At 43.7% G+C, this 16,360-nt stretch overlaps 1 protein-coding gene across 2 annotated transcripts in view; it reads left to right on the top strand.

The window, feature by feature from the left end:
• Positions 1–1,444: 1,444 nt before the first annotated feature.
• The window catches only part of POLA2 (DNA polymerase alpha 2, accessory subunit), a 45,618-nt gene continuing 30,702 nt past the window's right edge, over positions 1,445–16,360 (top strand). Inside the window, exons 1-11 of one of the 2 annotated variants that reach the window (XM_024193563.2) lie at positions 1,445–1,476; positions 2,340–2,467; positions 3,454–3,539; positions 4,692–4,749; positions 5,406–5,512; positions 7,713–7,906; positions 9,744–9,832; positions 11,114–11,269; positions 11,908–11,970; positions 14,131–14,173; positions 15,555–15,679. In XM_024193563.2, the coding sequence (XP_024049331.1) occupies positions 2,354–2,467; positions 3,454–3,539; positions 4,692–4,749; positions 5,406–5,512; positions 7,713–7,906; positions 9,744–9,832; positions 11,114–11,269; positions 11,908–11,970; positions 14,131–14,173; positions 15,555–15,679 (1,035 nt within the window). In that variant the 5' untranslated portion in view covers positions 1,445–1,476; positions 2,340–2,353. Of the gene's footprint in view, positions 1,477–1,517; positions 1,653–2,339; positions 2,468–3,453; positions 3,540–4,691; positions 4,750–5,405; positions 5,513–7,712; positions 7,907–9,743; positions 9,833–11,113; positions 11,270–11,907; positions 11,971–14,130; positions 14,174–15,554; positions 15,680–16,360 lie in introns of those variants that run through there. The other variant, XM_024193562.2, reaches the window with a different exon arrangement.

Genomic DNA, 16,360 nt, shown 5'->3' with positions numbered 1-16,360 from the left:
TCCTGTCTTCCAACAGTAGGCAGTGCCAGGTGCCCCAGAGGGAATGAGCAGAACAGGTAAGCATCAAGTGATCCATACCCTGTCGCTCATTCCCAGCTTCTGGCAAACAGAAGCTAGGGACACCATTCCTGCCCATCCTGTCCTCCATTGATGGACCTATCCTCCATGGATTCATCTAGTTCTTTTTTTAACCCTGTTATGGTCTTGGCCTTCACAACATCCTCTGGCAAGGAGCTCCACAGGTTGACTGTGCATTGTGTGAAGAAATACTTCCTTTTGTTTGTTTTAAACCTGCTGCCTATTAATTTCATTTGGTGACTCCTAGTTCTTGTGTTATGAGAAGTAGTAAACAACACTTCCTTATCTACTTTCTCTACACCAGTCATGATTTTATAGACCTCAATCATATCTCCCCTTAGCCATCTTTTTTCCAAGCTGAAAAGTCCCAGTTTTATTAATCTCTCCTCATACGGAAGCCGTTCCGTACCCCTGATCATTTTTGTTGCCCTTTTCTGAACCTTTTCCAATTCCAGTATATCTTTTTTGAGATGGGGCAACCACATCTGCACACAGTATTCAAGATGTGGGCATGCCTCTATATAAATCCACGGTAACACAATATTTTCTGTCCTATTATCTATCCCTTTCTTAATTATTCCCAGCATTCTGTTTGCTTTTTTGACTGCCGCTGCACATTGAGTGGATGTTTTCAGAGAGCTCTCCATGACTCCAAGATCGCTTTCTAGAGTGATAACTAATTTAGACCCCATCATTTTATATATATATATATATATATATATATATATGTATAGTTGGGATTAATACCATGCAACACAACATTGTGTGTACACTAGGCCTTTAGAGGGGTGTTTCTCCCCAATCTCTTCTCTGCTAATCAAAGGACCCTTCCCTCCCTTAAAACATTTCCCCTTCAGAGCTCCCCCGCCCCATCCCTGGAGCCTCCTGGCCTCTCTCCCTCAGAGAGAGATTATATCAATTCCACCTTTGGGGGAGGAATAGGGAGGCTCAATTTATCTAATCCCGCTCAGAAGGCTCCTGCCCAGCTCGCTCACTCTCCCCTCATCCTCCCCCCTAACTGTCTCGTGCCCCCGCCCGCCTTCTGAGAACTATCGGCAGCGCGAGACCAACCAACGACCCAACCCTCTACTCTACTCTACTCCCCTCCGGGGAGCTCGGCGAGCCAGCCTCCCCCGGCACCCGCCGTTCCCAACTCCCCTCGCGAGCTGAGAGGGGAGAAACAGCCCCGCCCCTACCGGTCTCCAGCCCCGCCTAGGGCTTCGCATAGGCTGCTTGGATGTGTAGCCACGCCCCTCAGCTATGGTTTTGGTCACAACCGACGCGGTATTTCTGAGGGAGCTACCCCGCCTTCTCCCTATTAGCTGCTCAGAGGTAGCTAGCTACGCCCAGTCGGAATAGACCCCGCCCCTTTGGCTGCTGGAGGCCGGAGCAGGCAAGGTAACGGCGGCCGTAAAGTACTGAAGTGTCGTGAGGGTGGCGGGTTTTTCGCTTGCTTTCTGTCTCAGCAGCCGGCAGACGGGGGTGGCCGATGGGGTCGGTCTGTGTCGAGGAGCTGCTGGAGGATCTCAGGGTCTTCGGGGTGGGCTATGAAGAAGAGGCGGTGCCCGACAAACGTGAGGGAGGCGGCACGTGCCATTAGGGGAGGAGGAGGGAGGCACAGGCGGTGTGTGTGGGGGCAGGTAGCGGGGCTTGAGGGAGAAATTGGGACGGAGGGGCTTCTAGGGCAGGTGCAACAGGGGTTGTGGGGACGCGGGCAGCGGACCAGTGGGGCTGTGTCCTGGGGCTTGTGAGGACGGGTGGGTAACGGGGGCTGTGGGGTGGCGGCAGGTATTGCGTGGTGGGAGTAAGGTGATGGGGTAAACTGAGATCCTGGCGGGGAGGGGGATTGCGGGGGGGTCTGGAGGAGGGGTTTTGGGGGTATGAGGCAGAAAAGTGATGAGCGGCATAATTTGCTCTTTGGACGCTGCTTCCTTCTGCGCTTAATGTCACTTGTTGCTCCATTTCCTGTGTTTAACATTGGGAAAACTAGTGTTTGGGACTAGATGCTGTTTGTATCAAGGTTGCCGGCTGATAAAGTTGTGTTGTTCTGTCCCAGAGGCTGAGAGGGGGGACAAAGTGCCTCTTTTGCTTGGTCCGAAAATAGCGAGGAACAATTGTGATTTGACTCTAATTTATCCTCTGCAGTGCTAAACAACTGTAGTTGTGGTGTCTGCCTATTAAAGCAAGAGAGATGACATCTGCAAATTCATCAGTGATTCAACTCTGTATAAAATACTCCTGTTCTTTTTGTCCTCTTGCAGTGGTTGAACTATGCATGACGCACAGACTGGCACAGAGTGACTTGGCTAATGAATTAGTTGCCTTCACTACAACTAAAGAAGACGGGTCTCGTCTCACTGTAGAGATCCTGAATGTCTTTGAACATGAAGTAAGAATGATGTTTAGTAAACGGCTAATAGAGGGTTGGGAGGAGGTGTAGTTTGCCTTGTGTAAACTGGGGGAAAAGGTCATCTTTTTAAGAACATATAACTAGCACTAAATTCCTACACTCTGTGTATATACCAGCAGGTCAACTTGAAACCTAGCTGGGCATTAATGAGACCTGTGCCTGCAGGCACAGCTAAAGTACAACTTGCCTTGTACATGGTGCAGTTTTAGAACGTGTTGACTAGAAACACTTTCTTTAATATAATTTTATCATAATTAAGACAAATCTACCGAGAGTGAAACAAATTCAAACCACCCCTTGCCCTAAATATAGGAATAATTGAGTATGGTGTTTTGGCTTCTTGCTGCTCTGAAGATTATTTATCTTATTTTTTCTATTATAGTAACACCTAGAGGTCCCCACTGAGAACAGCAGTCCTATGGTGCTAACTGTGCATATATAGGACACAGCAAGTCCCCGCTCTGAAAAGCAAACAATCTAAATAGACAAAATGTTCAAAGAGTGAGAGAAAGGAAAGCTTAATATTTTTGAGACACTCCATCGCTTTTAAAGCAGGAAATGAAACTGCTTTATAGGTTGATATTGGATTCCCCCAATCTTATACAGGTCCCTATCTATGCCATATTTTTAGTGGACACTAGACATCAGAGCACGTTCTAAAATCCCAAATTGCTTTTGAAATTTTTTTTTTAAACTTATTTTTCAACAGAAGTCTGAGGGCTTGAGCACAGGCTGGGAACTCCCAAATTCTAATCCTAGCTCTGATGCTGTTTCTCTCTGTGGCCTAGGGTGACATTTCATCTCTCTGTGCCTCAGTTTCTCCGTCTGTGAAATGGTGGTGAAGATTAATACCCAGGGTTGGATTAATTGGTTAACACCCGTAAAGATCTTTAGAGATGCGAAGTGCTATATAATCAGGTGATGTGTACAGCTTGAAGTAGTCATGGACTTTCATTATTCCTCAGGTACTCAACAAAAGAGTTAATAAAACTCATCAAAAAAAGGACAACAGATACTCTGGAATCAAGGATATCAACACCATTCAGGGACTGTATCCTTCTCTGCTATTTGTTTAATATTAGGACTTTTAACTGAAAAGGCAAAATAAGTCCCTTTTTAGCTGACTTTCTTGATTCAGCCTGTACTTTGGTGTTACTATATAGTATAGCTTACAAGGAATTAATTACATGTAATCTGTTACTCATGAGAGGAAGGATGGTTCAGTGGTTAGGGTGCTAGCCTGGAATTCTGGAGACCGGTTCAATTACCTGCTATGCTGCAGATTTTCTTTGTGACCATGGGCAAGTCGCTTAGTTTCTCTGTGCCTCATTTCTCTATCTGTAAATTGAGTACAGTAGCACTGCCCTACCTTGCAGGTGTATGTCGCATTAAAGATTGTGAGAGTCTCAGATGCTATGATGATAGGAGTCCTATAAGTACCTAAGATAGGTAGTCAACTTTCTCTAGTAAAGATTTTTAATATTAATGTTCTCCTAGCATTAGATCAAAGATAAGTAACAACTTACTCTGCAACACCAGGAGAAACTGCTAAAGAGTCAGTGCTGTACTGGGCTCCTCTGTGCTTGATTCTGTTCAAAATTTAGGAAGATACCCCAAAGAGCCTACAGTGTAATTTAAGGTAACTGATGTAGATATGCTGGGACAAAAACTATGTAGACAACATCAGTTGGCAGTCTCCTGTGATTGTTATGGTAGAATTGGATTTTGAGGAGGCTTCTCCATGCATAAAAGAGCAGGATGGGAGAAAGTTGTTAACTTTAAGGTTGGAAAATGCATTCCTTTTGTGTAATGTTTCTTGTCAATATCTTAAGTTGCTCTCAGAACTGCAAACTTTTGAAATCCCTTAGGCACCCTCGGATAGTTCCTATTGGAATAAATCAAGAATGAATTTTTAGTGCTTTGCAAAAATCTTGTGACCTCCATTTTACAAGAAGGGCAATAGCCCTCTAAAGATAGTTTTACCTCTATAATATCTTTGTTTTTAATCACTTTAATTGAAATTTATGGACCAGATTCTCCATTGCACTAGTGTAAATGGCTGCACGTGTGTAGGGCAATACACTTCCAAGACAGAACCATAGGATTTTGCAAATGACTGAGTAAAGGTGCAGGGCAACAAATGGTCAAATCCTATATTTCAGAAGACGGTACTCTGTTCTCTTCCATGACTAATATTTGTTAGCATTGACGTAGAGGAGGAAGAGGAGAACCTCTTAGATGCCTACACAACACCGTCAAAAGTAAGTGTATAGTGTTCTGTATGTTTCTGTTCCAAAAAGTGCTACCCAGCTCCATTCTCCTCTGAGATGTTGGAAGCTGGGTGGAATTTTAAGGCTTTGGGGCATATGTGAAAGTGTTACTGTTTTTGTTTGCTATTTCTTCTGTCTTAATGCAAGCAAAGATTTACTCTTATCTGGGGTGAGCACAATTTTTTTTCTTTGGATGTGTGATTAAATATTGTTTCCCTTTCATCGGGGTAAGGGAGGGAAGATAGATCTTGTGGCTGGGCTGGACAGTTTTCATGACTGTTGCAGGGCTATTTTTAAGGAATAAGGCCCCAGTCCAGCAATGACTTCTGCGTACTGCTTTGAATTTGGTGTGGGTGCAGGGGTCCAGCTGTGCAAATGTTATTGCGGGATCGGGGCCTGTGTCACTTTAAAAGTCAAAGGCCTGATTCTTTGTTGCCCTATTAATCTGGTTTGGCAGCATTTTACACCCATTTTACATGGTATTGATCTAAATGACTACACAAGGTGCATTGCAATAGAGAATAAGGCCCTCTCATGTGTCTCCTAAGGAGTAGTAGCTGACAGAAAATGGCATATATGTAAAACCCTCAATTGAATTTCAAAGTGATCTGGAAAAGACTGACATATCTGTTCTTCCTGTATTGTAGGGCTCTCAGAAACGGAACATAACGACACCAGAGAATCCACGATCTAAAAGGACTTTATCCACCCGTAGCCCCCACCTAGTTTTCTCTCCAAACAGCTTCTCTCCAAGGTATGGTACTATTGGTCTCCCACTTGAGTTGGCTCTTCTAGCAGCTCCCTGACTCCTCTTCACACTAACTTTGAATGTGGTTTAAATTGTGGCTGAATCTTGACACTAAAGCCTCAAGACATATGAAACTAGAAACTGAATTTCCTCTTGTTATAAGCAGGGGAATACCGAGCAGGAGTAGGGAAGTGGTATTATCTCTGTGTATGGCATTAGTGAAACCATTATGGGATCACTACATCCAGTTCTGGTGTTCATATTCAAAAAAGATTTTGAAAAATTGGGAAGGGTTCAAAAAAGAGCCACAATTATTATCTGAGGTCTAGAAAACAGACCTTAAAGTGAGAAACTTAAGTTCAGTCTCTTTATTTTACCCAAAACTCTTGGTCACTGTCCTCAAGTATGTAGATGGAGAAAAGTTTTTTGGATAGTAGGCAGCTCTTTAATTTAGCAGAATGAGATCAGCTTACTGAAAACTGAAGCTAGACAAATTCAGGCTAGAAAAAGGTACAAATTTTCAACAGTGAGGGTAATTGTTGCAACAATTTAGCTATGGATGTGGTGGATTCTCTATCACTTGAAATCCTTAAATCAAAACTAGATATTTTTTCTAACAAATATGCTGTAGCTCAAGCAGAAGTTATGGGTTTGATGCAAAAATTATTGGATGAGGTTCTCTGGCTTGTACTATACAGGAGGTCAGACTAGATGATCATAATGATCCCTTCAGGCCTTAAAATATATGAATCTTTCCAACTCCTGTCTTCACAACCCTATTGATGATGGACACAGACATAGGCACCAACTCCGTGGGTGCTCCGCCCTGCCCCAGCTCACCTCCGCCTCCTCCCCTGAGCGTGCCACATGGCCGCTTTTCCCCCCTGGCTCCCAGCGCTTTCCGGGCACACGAGCACCCACCGGTGCCAGGAAAAGTTGGCGCCTACGAACACAGATTATTAACAACTATTCGGTAGCATTTAGAGGCTGAACCTGAGGTTGGGACTATATTGTGATAGGCACTCTACAAACATAGTGAGAGAATCCCTGCCCCAAAGAGCTAGTTAGACATTACAGATGAAGGCTGAGAGAAAAACAGGCAAAGTGACTTGCCCAAGCTCACAAAGTAGGTAAGTGGCAGAATTTGGGAATAAAACCAGGTCTCCTGAGTCCTGGTTTGGTGCCCTAATCCACACTGCTTTCCCAGTCTCATGGTGTATGCTAATCTGATGACATGGGGGCAAAACTAGAATAAGTCAGGGAGCAGATCTGTCTGTCCATTTTAACCACGTATATGGTCCCTATCACTAGTGTCAAAGCACCTCACAACTCCCCTGTGAGGTAAGGCAGTGCTATTATCCCCTATTTAATGATGGGGAGCTTAGGTTAAGTGATTTTTTTCCCCCTTAAGATCACACAGGGACTCTGTGGTGGGGCAGGAATTGAACCCATGTCTCCCAAGTCCTAAGCTGGTGCCCTACCCACTGGGCAATCCTTCTTCTGAAATGACTGACCACTGTGGGACGCTATCTGACCAGAGATGTCTCTGCTTTCCCCTCCCAAAGACAGCCAACAGGGTAGAGACAAAGATCTACCATTACTGGGTTTGGGTGGGCAGAAACTACTGACAGGTTAGAATACTGCTATCTAAGAGAGACACAGAGTATAGTGGGAAAGACTGCAACAAGCTGCTGGCCCAGAACAGTTTCTGGGAGTCCGCTTCTTCTCCTGATACTTGCACATGCCTTTGGATAGTAGGAAAGGCACAGGTGAAAAGAGAAACTTACTACCAGTGCCTCAACCACTTAACTCAGTGGGCTCTTCAATGGCTATGGTTTGTTTGTGTTGAGGCTTTTTTCTTTGTAAGCATTAGTGACAATAACCCCATCACCTGGTTAAATTCCAACTTGGGTACCTATATTCTTGCCTGCTTAAAACTCCCCCTGGAGTTTCATGTGGATACAGGATTATTCTTGTTCTAAACCATTGTATAGTATTGTTATACTGTGTTTAAACAGCTGCCACATCCCACCCAAAAGGTGCCTCAATTTCTGTGGCAGAACAAGTGGTCTCTGTCTGAGATATTAGATATCAGAATAAATCCATGTTACAGAAGGCTTGGTCTAACTTGTACTGGATTTGTTGCTTTTTAAAGTCAGATGAGATCAAGTTACTTTTCACAGTTCCTTTTCTTCCCTCCATGCAGCGCTACTCCCTCTCAGAAATATGGCTCCCGGAGCAACCGAGGTGAGGTGGTAACCTCATTCGGCTCTCTACAGGACACGTCCTGGAGTGGAAAAGGAGGCCACGGATCAAGTGTGAAGCTCTTTGGTCCACCAGAACAGTCGCTCACCAAGAGTTACAAATTCATGTTCCAAAAGCTTCGTGACATCCGGGAAGGTACATTAATATTTTTTTGTATGTAAGAACCCCTAATGACTTATGGTATCTTACACTTTTGGCTCTTAACATCTTTACTAACTAGGGAAGCCAGAAGCTTCTTCCCAATGAAAACTTTGTGTTCTAGTGAACATTTTGAAGGCTGCTGTGAGCACATCAGGCCTGTGTCCAAGTTCCTCCACTGGCTCCCAATTAGCTTCCGATGCCAGTCTGATGCCTGGGTCCTAATTTTCAAACCAATTAATGGAGCAGTCCCCAGTGAGATCAAAGAGCAAATTTTGATCTATGAACCACCGTGACAGCTGCGCTCCTCTGGGACAATACAGACCACAAAGCACAGGATGCAGCATGTGAGAACTGGGGCAGTGCACTTTTGGATAAGGGGATCCAGCTATGGAGCAAACTTCTAGAGGGGGTTAGGCGAGTCCAGGCCCTGACCACATTTAGAAAATGCTGCAAAACCTTCGCTGCAAAACCCTTTCCACCATAAGAATAGCATGCACAAAACTGACATCCCTTTGTACCCAATAAGCCCCAAGCAACCAACAAACAAAACAAAACCTACACACAGTTGAGACCTTGAGACCAGAGACGGCTAGGAACTTCACTTTTGCGTTTGATTTTTATGTGGAAGGAGCTCTGATACTGCAGTGATTGACTGAAAATCAGGTCTTGTATTTGGAGGTGCTAGCCATCTACAGCTTCCACTGAATTCAGGATCTGGGAACTCAGCATCACTGAAAGTCAAGCCAATAATTTAGTGAAAGGTGAGAGATTTGGTTTGCCCCTATAAATAGGAATTCCCGTACTGGTTCAGGGCAGCATTTTGTTTAGGAGACAAGATATTGGACAACAGTGGTCAGTGCTAGATACTTCTGTGGAAGCTGCAAGAAGCTTGAGGTGGTCAGTTATGGAATAACCTGCCCATAGGGGAGATTGGAAGTTGGCTCAAGCTTTGAAGGAAGTGGGTTTATTTTCTTTTTTTCTCCCTCCCCCCCCCGCCTCCGCCCCAACCCTCTTTAATGGAACTGTGGATAGTCTTGTCCATATAAATGCTGAATCCTACTCAATTCTTGATACCATCTTGTAGCTGTATGTTCCACAGGCTAACTATTTATTTTATGTGTGTGTGGCCAGTGAAGGAAGATTTTTACTTATCAGTTTTAAATTTGTTGCCTTCCAATTTCATTGATTGCCCCTTTGCTTTTGTCATGAGAGAGGGTAATTAGGAGCCCCCCGATTAACATTTTCTATACTGTTCAACATGTTCATATGGAAAGATCCAGGTACATCATACTATTCAAAGATGGCATTTGACCTCCAGTTAAAGTAGGCAATTAAGTTTGCCTTTCCTGATCTCAAGAAGTCACTATCTATTGGTATAGCTGTTCCTTTACTGGTTAGGCAGAGTACTTTCTTCTGCTTTAGAGTAGTATCAGACATTCGTGACTGCTGGGATATATGGAGATAGGGGAGTTATGGAATTCTGTTAAGGCAGTAGGATAAAATGCGATCCTGGGACTTGGGAGACCTGGATTCAATTCCTTGCTCCGCCATGGACTTCCTGTGTGATCTTAGGTAAATCATTTAGTCTCTCAGTGCCTCAGTTCCCCATCTATAAAATGGGGATAACAGCACTTCCCTACCTTGCATGGGGTAATGTGAGGATGAATGTTAAAAATTTGTGAGACTCTTAGGTTCCCTGGTGAGGTGGGGACAGATAAGTACCTTGGATCCTGAAAGAGAAACTCTATTTTAAATTGGCTGCTGACTTCATGTTCTGTCTCCTTGTTTCTGCAGAAATCTTAAATGTTCTTACACTGTTTTATGATTTTAGTACTGTCCTGGAAGATAGACGAACTCGGGGATGCACTGAAGAAACATTACAAGATCGAGGAGTTCACTTCTGTGTTAGTCCCTGCACAGGTAAGCACTGCATCTCAGGAGCTTTTTCATAAGTGTGTGTGTTTGCAAGTCTCTTCTGTTGTTATGTCTTTGTCTGTCACTGCATTGCATTGGTAGTGATTTTTCCATTAAATATTCCAGGATTTATAGAAGTTGCACCTTTGAGACTGTTGGTCAATGGCATGTTGTGTAGTTACCCTTTGCTTCCTTATTCTCAAGGAAACCTATAATAATAGAGGACTTGCCAGACTGGATCAGACCAGGGGTCTGTGTAGCCTGATATCCTATCTCTGACAGTGGCCAATACCAGATGCTTTAGAGGAAGGTATAAGGAACATCAAAGAGGACAACAATGGAATTACTCCTATAGGGGGCCTTCCACATGCCTGTTATTTACGCACTGGCATATGCCTTTAGGCAGGAGGGCTTAAATTCCTTCTAAACTTCCTGTCTTGTGTAACAGTGGATGTTAATGTTATCCATATAAATTAGGCTTAAGTAGACTCCAGCTTTTACATATAAGGAGAACCAATAGCCAGAAAGTCCACAGTATGTTGGAACTGTCTGAGGGGACAGAGCCCGAAGACCAGTTGGAGCATGTGAGGATGTCTGTAGGATGTGGAGAGCAGCATAGCAGACTTGCACAACCTGAACAGTGAGACAGTCCAAACCGGAGAGGACGGATGGTCTAGAGTTTAGGGCACTGGCCTGAGACCTGGGTTCAATTCCCTGCTTGGCCAACAGACTCCCTGTATGACCTTGGGAAGTCACTTAATTTTTGCATGCCTTAGTTCCCCATCTGTACAGTGGAATAATAGTGCTTTGTTTACCATACCAGGGTGTAATGAGGATAACTACCTTAAATACTGTGAACTTCTCAGATACTACAGTATTGAGATACATGTAAGTACTTTAGATACAACTGTGACCATGCATCAATTTGCTTGGTTTGCATTACCGCCTCCTTAAGCCAAGTTGGCCCAGCAAAAATGGGCCTGATTTTCAAACTACGGTAAAAATGTATCTCTACAATGAGTTACAGCCACAACTGACTCCTTGAGAGAGAGCTTTATTTCTCTCCCAGGAAGTCCATTGTTAGGCTTGTTTATTGCAGGTCGAAAATTGGGCCTGAAAATTAGGCCTGAGGTGTCTCTTCCTTGCCCTGGGGTTCAGCTTAGTTTTTAAGGCAAGATCCATACACTGGGAATTTGTGGAGCTTCGTAGACTGCTGTCTTGCATGGGAGATGAATTGTGCCATAGGATTCCTTTGGCTAAGATCATTCTATGCTTTCTGTTCTGTAGGAACCAGTCACTGTGCTGGGACAGATTGGCTGTGACAGCAACGGAAAACTGAATGCCAAGTCGGTCATTCTAGAAGGGGATCGGGAACACTCTTCAGGAGGGCAAGTTCCTGTGGATTTATCAGAACTGAAAGAATACTCCCTCTTTCCAGGACAGGTGAGGTGTTGGATAGGGCATATTGCTGGGGGCAGAAGGGGCTAGGAAATCTGTCCATTACTTCGAGATGCAGGAATTCTATAAGAGAGTTTTCAAGGTTTGAGTCCTGGTTTCTAGAATGCTGGGTGGGGAGGGTTAGAATCGTCAAAGGAGCCTAATCAGTTTCAGTGGAATCTGGGTAACTTTGAAAATCACTTAGTCTCTGTGATTCAGTTTATCTATCTTTTAAATGGGAGTGATCCTTAATTTGTTTTGTAAAGCACTTTGAGATCTGGATATGAAAAATAATAGCCAAGGTCTTATTATTACTACTTGGGGGATAGGCAGAAGTATATTACCTTATAATAAAACCATTCTGGTGTAGTAGAGACAACACTTGACTGGGGACTTGGATACTATGCCTGGCTCTGCCACTGGCCTATCAGGTGATCTTGGGCAAGTCATGACCCCTCTCAGTGCCTCAGTTTCCCCTCTGTAAAATGGGGCTAATGATATTGACCTCTTTTGTAAAGTTCTTTGCAATCTACTGAAGAAAATACTAAATAAGAACTAGGTATTATCAATAGCTTAGCCCTTTCCTGAGTCTGAACAAGCAGTCACCCTGGTGTCATGGTTTCTTCTATTTAACTCTTTTCCAGGTTGTGGTGATGGAGAGTATTAACAGTACGGGTGGAAAACTGGTTGCATCTAAGCTGTATGAGGTGAGTAAATCCAACTAAGCACAAATTCTTTTCTACTCTTCCCGTGTCTTTGTGCTGTCAATGAAACATCAGGAGCAGGTCTAGAACTTTTCCCAGAAACTGGCTTATCTGTTCTTACAAACATAGGCGCCGATTCCATGGATGCTCCAGGGCTGGAGCACCACAGAAGGGAAAAAAAAAAAAAAAGTGGGTGCTTAGCACCCACCATCAGCGCCTCCCACCTGCCATGATCAGCTGTTCCGCAGTGTGCAGGAGGTGCTATGGGGGAGAGGGGAGGAGCAAGGGCTGGATGCGCTCAGGGGAGGGGGTGGAAAGGGATGGGGTGGGGCGGGGCCTGGGACAGAACCGGGGGAGCACCCCCAGGCACATTAGAAACTCGGCAAATATGCTTACAAGCGATTTTAGAATTGGATGATCAAAACAACTTAATTGTGACATAATTCTAAATGATTAAATAATTAACCCATCTGGAAAAGGAGTTAGTCTTGTCTATCTAAGTAACTTGTACTCGGTACCAGTTTATCTTACCATTTGTGAGGCACATCTGTTAAAACATGGGTCTAAACTGTCAAAAGTAGGTAATGATTTTGGGGTGCCTCTATTTTTGAGTCCCCAATATGATACATTTAAAGAAGCCTGGCTTTCAAAATGTGCTGAGCACCCACTTCCTGAAAACTGAGCCCCTTTAGTGTGTCTCAGGTTGGATCCCCCAAATTGTGAGGGACTTTTGAAAAAATTAAGCCAAGGTTTGTTTTTCAATGTATGTCTTTTGTGTTAGGTTTATTGCTTCTGTGTATCACTAGGTTTAGATATGGTGACACCCTAGAATATAAGAAAATACAACACTTATTAATGTGGCATCCAGAAATCAAACTGCTAGAAAGACTATCCACAACTCACTGGGAGTCCCATCACCTTTGATAGTGCCTGAGTAAATAGGCCTTGCAAAGTTAATAAAACAGGGCTCTTTTAGACTAAAGAGTGCAGAAGGGAATACTTTCTGTTCAGTTTCAATGCTGATTCTAATAGGCCAATGATATTCCCCCAGCTCCACGTTCTGATTCCCAAACACCTCCTGTAGTGCTGATGTTCCTTGAAATCTACATACAAAATCCAAGCAATCTAACTTTACTTCAGAGTAGCAGCCGTGTTAGTCTGTATCCACAAAAAGAACAGGAGTACTTGTGGCACCTTAGAGACTAACAAATTTATTAGCGCATAAGCTTTCGTGGGCTACAACCCACTTCTTCGGATGCATATAGAGTGAAACATATATTGAGGAGATATATGAACAGGTGGGAGTTGTCTTACCAACTCTGAGAGGCCAATTAAGTAAGAGAAAAAAAACTTTTGAAGTGATAATCAAGATGGCTCAGTACAGACAGTTTGATAAGAAGCAAGTGTGAAAATACTTACAAGGGGAGATAGATTCAATGTTTGTAATGGCTCAGCCATTCCCAGTCTTTATTTAATCCTGTGTTGATTGTGTCTAGTTTGCATATCAATTCCAGCTCAGCAGTCTCTAGTTGGAGTCTGTTTTTGAAGTTTTTCTGTTTTAAGATAGCCACCCGCAGGTCTGTCATAGAATGGCCAGACAGGTTAAAGTGTTCTCCCACTGGTTTTTGAGTATTATGATTCCTGATGTCAGATTTGTGTCCATTAATTCTTTTGCGTAGAGACTGTCCGGTTTGGCTATCACAGGGTTTGTCTGAGGCTATCCAAGTGCCCCTTTGGGGATGTATAGTTTTTGGATGGCTGTTGCAGCGATGTCATATCTATCAGTAATGCATGAGGCTGACTTTCCCCCCACCCTCAATTTCTTAATCTCACTAAGCCGCTATGGGCAGTAGATTTATAGAGCTTAATGCACATCATAGGTGGTTGAGGTCACTTGCCCTATGGTCTTGTGCTTCACAGTACCACAGAGGCATGTGTTAATTACCCAGGAATGTATTTGTCCCTATTAGTTGATCAAATCAGACTGTCTCCTCACTCCTGCAGAGGCTGTTACAGTGCAGGGATGGAGTAAATGTCTTTCATGTAGAGGCTATGGACCAAATCCTGCTGTGGGTTTATATTGGTGTTGCTGAGAGTAGAATTTGGCCATGTGCAATTATTCCCTTTGCTTGCAATGATTTTTTAAGTATCCTTTCTCTTCAGGGGGTACCTCTTCCTTTCTACCAATCTACAGAGCAAGTTGAAGGTGAGTTCAATCATTTTTAAAGATTTCTCCCCCTTCCCCCCCAGCTTAGAAAATCAAGGTTAGCTTTTCATACTGGTCCTGTAGAGAATTAGACAGATACACACTCAACAGCACAAACTGCAGCTAGTGCAGTTTCTCAGATTTGGTGCACATGAAACTATTTAAAAGCATCATTACGTACTCTTTACTGGGCATAGCTTCCTATTTTTTTTAATAGGTCCATTGTGGGATTGTTCTTGGATCCGATCCCAGTGATCTATTGTTAAAATAATCTCCTGTGCTCTGACTCTGCACTGAGAATGTAATGAAAGCTGTATTAATTTCAGGGGCTGGCTTAAACCCAACCAAAGGCATTTAGTTAGAATGTTTAAGGCAGGCCCAGATATATATGTATTTCAGCAGCTTTCCATCTGCTGGAAGGGCAATCTGGGAGGGAAACAGAGGAAAAATGATCAGTTCATCAGATGCTGAGAAGTCACTCTTGATCTCTCCAGTCTTTCTGTATCAGAGTCTCAACCTCCCCATGCCCCACCTTAGCACTTGGAGGCTCCCCCCGCTACAAAAATACCCCCCCACCCTTGAGCACACTAAGTCACAACAGCATCCACTCAAATTTGGCCCAGTCTCTCCTCACTTAAATATGGCCCATTCCCTTACCCCCTGGTCATGACAGAGGGGTGGATAAGCCAAACCTGAGTGGTGCTGTGACCTAACCACTGAACCATAAGAAGGCTCATCGGGCCCCCTCAAAGTCTGATGTGCCTCTTTCATTGAGAACCTCTGGCTTGATTTATTGTGCAATGAAGATATCAGTACATCTGGCTAAACTTGGGTGAGCTGAACAGGGCAGTATGAATCACTCATGATGCTGAATTGTCTCTCTTCCTTCTACTTCTAATCCTCCCCATGCAAATACTTAACACAAGCAATGTCTTGGCTGTAGTCTTGGTTTTTACCCTCCTTCCCTCCATCAGTGATGTGGCTCTACATGATTGCCTGGATAGCATCCCTTGTAAGACCATCTGACACATCAGAAGAGAAGTGGGTTTTTTTTTGTTTTGTTTTTTTTTAATAGAATGATAAAGAGAAATATTTTAAGTGGCAGGGTGGGGAATGCTCTTTTGTATTGCACGCCCCAGCCAGAAAAATCTAACAGCTAAGAAATAGCACTGAGCTTGTGTGTGTGTATCACACCACAGTGCCCCTCTTTCCATATCCTGGATGCTTCTATGTACAACATCTGAGAGCAAGATCTTAGAGAGTGAAAACAGCACCAAGCAAAGGGAAATCCCCCATGTGTATGATGGCAGGATAGAGGATGCCCTGTGGGCAAAGGGGGCGCTTAGAAACTTGTGCTGACACTGTTGCAATACATTTTTAGATTTGGAGCTGCAAATGGTCTTGGTTGCTTGTGGGCCCTATACAACTTCTGACAGCATCACCTATGACCCTATGTTGGATCTGATTGATATTATCAACAAAGACAAGCCAGATGTCTGCATCCTGGTAAGAGAGAATATTCCTTACTTTTGGATTATTCTGGAGAAGAGTTGCATGTTTGGATTCGGATCCTGCAATGAATTCTATGCAGATGGACCCCTGCCCAGCATGGAGCCCATTGACTTCAGTGGGGTTCCATGCAGGGGTCTTCCCACATGGAGCTCCTGGCAGAACTAGGGCTGTGGTCCCAACTAGGGGGTCTCCTGAGAAATGGCTTTTGCCCTAGTAATTCTCCTGAAATATTTCTTCTGTTTATGTAGGACCTGTTCTCCTCTACCTCCAACTGTTACTCTTATTACATCTGGATGTAAATTCTATTCTGAGCTCTCAAAAACTTACAAATAATAATAATAAAATATGCTTATTACCATAGCACCTAGGAGCTCTAGTCATGGACCAAGGCCCCAGTTGCACTAGGTGCTGTACAAACACAGAACAAAAAGATGGTCCCTGCACTAAGGAGCTTAAACTGTAAGTATAAGACCAGAGACAACAGATAGATACAGACAGACAGGGGAGTACAGGGAAACAATGAGACAATATTGGCTAGCATGCTAGGCTGTGGTCTCAGTACACCAGCAGCCTAACTATTGTCACTTTTTTTTTTTTTTTTTTTGGTAGGCATCACAGAACAGAAGTCTTGAGGAGGGTTTTGAAGGAGGATAATGAGGTAGCTTTGTAGATGTT

The sequence above is a fragment of the Terrapene carolina genome, unplaced genomic scaffold, assembly GCF_002925995.2.
Source record: "Terrapene carolina triunguis isolate 2854851 unplaced genomic scaffold, T_m_triunguis-2.0 Scaffold89, whole genome shotgun sequence".
Taxonomy (NCBI): Eukaryota; Metazoa; Chordata; order Testudines; family Emydidae; genus Terrapene; species Terrapene triunguis.
Note: the sequence above shows the minus strand (reverse complement) of the source record. Positions and strands in the feature narration are given on the sequence as shown.